The 5,850-nt window shown below is 33.9% G+C and overlaps 1 protein-coding gene across 1 annotated transcript; it reads left to right on the top strand.

Moving 5' to 3' along the window:
- Positions 1–2,436: 2,436 nt before the first annotated feature.
- On the top strand, positions 2,437–5,273 carry LOC108850314 (uncharacterized). The gene is made up of 3 exons (XM_057007482.1): positions 2,437–2,892; positions 3,312–4,535; positions 4,654–5,273. Exons 1-3 carry the CDS (start codon positions 2,542–2,544, stop codon positions 5,020–5,022), a joined length of 1,944 nt encoding a protein of 647 aa, XP_056863462.1. The 5' UTR covers positions 2,437–2,541; the 3' UTR covers positions 5,023–5,273.
- Positions 5,274–5,850: the final 577 nt, after the last annotated feature.

Here is a 5,850-nt window from a genome sequence, read left to right as displayed (position 1 = left end):
TTAAAAGTCTTTGTTAATTAAATTTCCGGCGCTTTAGGGTTGTTCAAGGGATCCTTTCCTACATTATGTTAGATATCATGGAAAATACATTCTGGCAACAAAGGAATACGCCACTTCTGATGAATAAATGGAAATTTTATTTTGTTAATTTATGGCAATGTTATTTTTCCGTATGGTTTCAATCGCAAAAGGTTAATATAAATCAATTATCTAAAGATAATTTAGAATTTTTGGGTTATCTCTCAAGTTTGCGACTAAATCCTTTAGTGGTACGTAGTCAAATGCTAGAAAACTCATTTCTAATAGATAATGTTAGAATAAAATTGGATAGCAACATTCCAATTTTTTCTATTATTGGGTCGTTGGCTAAAGATAAATTTTGTAATGTATTAGGGCATCCCATTAGTAAAGCGACCTGGACGGATTCATCAGATCTGATATTCTCAACCGATTTGTGCGTATATCCAGAAATATTTCACATTATTACAGCGGATCTTCAAACAAAAAGAATTTGTATCGAATAAAATATATACTTCGTCTTTGTTGTGTTAAAACTTTGGCTCGTAAACACAAAAGTATTGTACGCGCTTTTTTAAAAAGGTTGGGCTCGGGTTTATTAGAAGAATTTCTTACGGGGGAAGACCAAGTTCTTTCTTTAATCTTCCCAAGAAGTGATTATGCTTCTAAAGATTATATCGATTGCGGATTTGGTATTTGGATATTCTTTATCTTAATGATTTGGTCAATCATGAATAATGGAGTTCTGAGGCTCCATAAATTAAATCAAAATTTATCAGAACGTAAACGGAATGCGGAGATAACAAAAAAATTAATTATTTTGTATTATCAAAAGTCATTTATTTCTATTATTAAATGTTCATACAGTAAGCAGTAAGACTAAGATAAAATTTACTGAGTATTGAATTCGCAATCCTATTTATAAGGAAACAAAGAAACTTGGTTTTCTATGTATACATAGAGAAAGCTGTGTGCAATGAAAAATGCAAGCACGGTTTGGGGAGGGTTTTTTGACCTTTTTTCATTTTAACAAGGAAATTATCTACTCCATCCGACTAGTTCCGGGTTCGAGTCCCGGGCAACCCACTATGGATCATTTAAAACCAAAACCAGCAGCTTTTCTAAAACCAAAACCAAAACCAAAACCGAAAACCGAACATCATATGTAAACATATTGGTGAACAAAAAGACAGGTTAAATAAATTTGTCAACAGAATATATATATAAATATCTTATGTCCCAACGAAAATCATCAAAATGCAAACTTTTAAAATTGATAATAATCTCAGACATTTAAAAAACTCGAAAGATCAATGTATAAGATGATAACAAAAGAATTTTGCCCGCCCTTCGAAAGGGCGGGTCAAACTCTAGTTTTTACTTAAATATCAAATTCACACTTTGAAAGCGCAAATCAATTTCTAATTGTCCTTAAACCTTTTAATTTATTTTATAAAGTTGAACATAGGCGTAACAGACTAACTTAGACATAGGCAACTGTTTCTAAAATTAACATAGACACGCTAACAGAGTAGGAATACGTTTACTAGTTATAATGTTTCAAGTTCACGGTTATATTATTGGTACACACTATACTATGAAGACTATACTAAATTTACCAAACCTATGCTAACCACCAAAACCAAATTATACAGTCGTAGTTTTATGCATTGCACGTATGGATTAGAAAAATCATACTAATACTTTCATTTACCAAACTATTTCTTTAGCTTCTACGATAATTTTGAAATGGACCATTATCACAACTGCATTTTATTAAAATATTCTAAATTGCATTCTGCATAAAAATAAATCTGATAACACATATATCTCTATAGTAAATAACAATGAAAAAATTAAAGTATCATGTATTAATAACATGTTAGTAAACTATATGATACATGTATACCAAAAATAAAACTGATAACACATTTCAAGCTTTATTTTTATAAACAAATATTTTAAATAGGAGCAAACTTAATAAAATTTCAAAAAATAATTATTCATTTTGAAAGCAATGGTCAAAAAAGAATAAGCTCAGATTTAAATTAATTGTTAAAACATTCAAGTTATTAACAAAATACTACATCAATAAAATAAAAAAATTGTCAAATAAAATATATCATTTTGAATGGTTTAAATGTTATTACATCAAAATGAAAAACGTGCAGATGCACGGATCAAGATCCTAGTGTTTTTGATAAACTCTAAATTACATTAAAATTCGTTCTTCTAGATATAGACTGAAGAGAAACGTGGATGAAAACATTGCCGTCAAAATAGAGCAGTAAAAAATTAGAACCACATATATGCTATTCTCTCGCGACCTTAAACCATTCCACCATTGTCTCTTATAGACACACTTATATTTAGACCTTTTACATCTATATAAGGCCAACATCACCCACAAACCAAAACAATTCGAAAAGAAGAAAAAAAGAAAATAATTAACTAAAAAAGAAACGAAAAAAAAACACTTTTACTTTGTTTTGTTATTTCATTTTGTTTTCTTTTATTAAAAACATGGCAAGGATTTCACTAGGGTTGTGTCTGATGTTAGTAGTAACATCAAGTGTGATTTATGAAGCGCAAGGACATTTCTTGTTGAAGAATTACTTGACGACTCAGTTTCCAAGCAAGAGCAACGAATTTGCGCCATACGCTAAGAAGGGTTTGACAGAGTTCTTGACCGACCTTGAACGTATTTGTCCACCGACTCCAGAGTTCAAAGGTTTCTTCACAGAATGCAGGTCTTACATGAGCTCCATCCAAACGTCATCGTCATCGTCATCGTCCTCGTCCTCCTCATCACAAAACATGGACGGGCTTTCGAAAGCTGTGTCTGCAATAAGTGGTGGTGCAGGCCAACAATCTGTAAGTCCTGTAATATTCATATTGTAACAAACATGGCCACGCCCTGAGACACTCGAATTCTCAAACAATTTAGTAACCTTTCCCCTTTTTTTGACAATTTGAAAATCTATGTTTATATATTAATTCGAAAAAATTTAGAAGTTCAATTAGGGGATAGTAAATGCTCATCATTTTCAATTATCAATTTCCAAAATTTTAACCAATAATTATTCAATAAATTTAATTATTTTTTTTGAAATTTATAATTTTCGCATAGAAAACATTAAGTATCTTTATGAAACAAAAATACTATATAGGTATGGATCATTTGACCGTAACTGTTTCAATCCAAGCCTCATAAATTTGACAACCGGCCATGATAGCAACCAAATTATTATTATTATTATTTTTGTTATTAACTTCTCCTCAATTTGCAACAGGCGGAAGCAGGGAGTTTCAAATCTACCATGGCCTCTATGGCAAAGACTTTGGTTGAGCAGAAACAGAGCACAAAGACGATAACGTCTACTGAAAAGAAAACTCTAGTCACATCTATGGTGCAGTGGACTAAATCGATTGCTACAGTCGTGAAGACAGCAGCTGAGAAGAAAGGAAAGAAAGTCGATATAAACTCTTTTGGACTTGATGTTGATGTCAATGACAAATCTATCATGACTGTTAGTGGAAGCAGCCATAGTAGCTCTTCATCCCAAAAATCCAGTTCCGAATCCTCATCAAACTCTTCGAGTTATGCCGCTAGAGCAGAAACTGAATCTTCAGCAAAGGCTAGAGCACAAGCTGGCGCTTCAGCAAAGGCTGGAGCAGAAAGTGGCTCTTCAGGAAAGGCTAAAGAAACCACCGAGAAGGGTGAGAAGGCTGAGAAGGAGGAGAAGAAGGGTGAGAAGGCTGAGAAGGGTGAGAAGGCTGAGAAGAAGGAGGAGAAGGGTGAGAAGAAGGATAAGACTGAGAAGAAGGATAAGGAGGAGAAGAAGGAGGAGAAGGCTGAGAAGAAGGAGGAGAAGGCTGAGAAGAAGGAGGCGAAGAAGGAGGAGCAGAAGGAGAAGAGTGGTTCATCAGCCAAAACCAAAGAAGCCTCCTCGACCAAGGCTGGTGCTAGTTCTTCGACCAAAGCTGGTGCTAGTTCTTCGACCAAAGCTGGTGTTACTTTTGATGACACGACAGGTGCATCTGCGGGAAGCCCGACAGGAAGTCCCACTTCTGGTGAGGATAGAACCTCAGGAAGCCCGGAAGCAAGTCCCACTTCTGCTAAGGGTAAGTCCTCTAAAAAAGAGAGTGGAAAGGCTGCTGCTTCTTCCAGTAAGCAAGAATCCAACGCTGGAAGTGCTGCTTCTTCCATGAATCAACAACAATCCAAAAGCGAGAAAAGCGAGAGCTCAAGTTCATCAGCGACCACATCAGTGACGGAAATCGAGAAAGAGACTTCACAAGAAACAAGTTCATTCATATCTGGACTTGAGAAAAGGTTTGCACAAAAGCAAGAACTCAAACCCTTCTTCGAGAAGCTCAAGGCTTCCATGACTGCCTCCTCAAGGGTTTCTTCCACCAAATCCGCACAAGAATATTCTTCTACAGCAAGATCAACCACTGGTAAACTATCTGATGCCATGACTTACGTGGGTTCAAGATTTAGCAAATCAGAAGAGGTACGTATAAATAAAGAACTTTGTGTTAACAACTCTCTCTAATATATGATTCCTTTTTTTTTAAATCAAGAATTAATATATTTTTCCATGATTTTTTTCTCTCTCTGTGGTACGGTAGATGAAGAGCACCATCAAGACTACCCAAGAAGAGTTGATGAAGAATATTAAAGAATTTCAAGATATCAACAGCCAAATCGTGGGCGAACAGAAAGTATCATCGACAAAAGAGACACAGATTAAGCAGACCATGTCAAAGATTGAAAAAGTCACGACCCAGTTTGTTGAGACTGCTGCTTCTTCAAGCTCAGCTTCATCTTCATCTACATCCTCTCAGCAACAGAACGCTGGTTCCTCTCAGCAACAGAACGCTGCTTCTTCTCAGAAACATACCGCTGCTTCTTCTCAGAAACAGACTGCTTCTTCTCAGCAGGAGACCGCTGCTTCTTCTCAGCAGGAGAACAGTATGGGTAGGCTCAAGACCAATTGAGAAGCTGCATTAATACGCGGAAAATCAGCAAGTATGACCATCCAGTAATGCCAAAATACTTATTTTAATTAGTAGCTAAACTATCAGATATTTTTTTTGTATATAAAACTAAGATCGGTATAGGCCAGGAGTGTCTAGCTAAAGACCGACGTATGCATGTAATAACTCTGTAAGACAATACAGATAGAATGTAACCGCTCTGTATGTTACATACAGAAGCGAGTGATTCCTATAAAAAGGATTTTGAATAATTTTCTTCTTCTAAATTAATAAGGCATCTATTAACTTCCAGGATTTCTCATTGTGTGCATTTAAGAAAAAACATTGGAAGCCAAACTGTAGTTTTTTTATTGGTTGAACGAATTTTATTTAATGTTATTTTTATATAACCAAGATAAATTACATAAAATTTTGTAATTTCTTAATTTTTATGAAAATTTTAAAATCCACTTGAAATGATACAACGAGAGTATTATTTATGTTTCATCGAAACTTTTGTGAAAATTTATATTCTTATACAGATTAGGGCTAATGATCCATCAGCTTTTACATCATTTTAATATTCTTTTTTGGGATAATGATTTCTTTCTAATTTTTTCGTATCACTTTAAATGGTGTTTAAAAAAAATATTTATTGAAAAATAATTTAAGTTTTCATTATTCAAAATCAAATTTAATATCATTAAATTTTGTGATCAATTACAAAACACTGTATTTTCTGATTAGTTAAACTAGTTTCATAATTATGTAACTAAGATAAATAATATAAAATTAGTATTTTTTTTAATTCATATGCAAAAACCTTAAATATCAATATGAAACAGAAGG

Source organism: Raphanus sativus, chromosome 4 (genome assembly GCF_000801105.2).
Source record: "Raphanus sativus cultivar WK10039 chromosome 4, ASM80110v3, whole genome shotgun sequence".
Lineage (NCBI taxonomy): Eukaryota > Viridiplantae > Streptophyta > Magnoliopsida > Brassicales > Brassicaceae > Raphanus > Raphanus sativus.
Note: the sequence above shows the minus strand (reverse complement) of the source record. Positions and strands in the feature narration are given on the sequence as shown.

Excerpts from the sequence above, each read along its gene's own strand:
- LOC108850314 (XM_057007482.1), top strand. The coding sequence starts at position 2,542 with ATGGCAAGGATTTCACTAGGGTTGTGTCTGATGTTAGTAGTAACATCA. Across the intron at positions 2,893-3,311 it reads GTGGTGCAGGCCAACAATCT|GCGGAAGCAGGGAGTTTCAA; the intron begins GTAAGTCCTGTA and ends AATTTGCAACAG. Across the intron at positions 4,536-4,653 it reads GATTTAGCAAATCAGAAGAG|ATGAAGAGCACCATCAAGAC; the intron begins GTACGTATAAAT and ends GTGGTACGGTAG.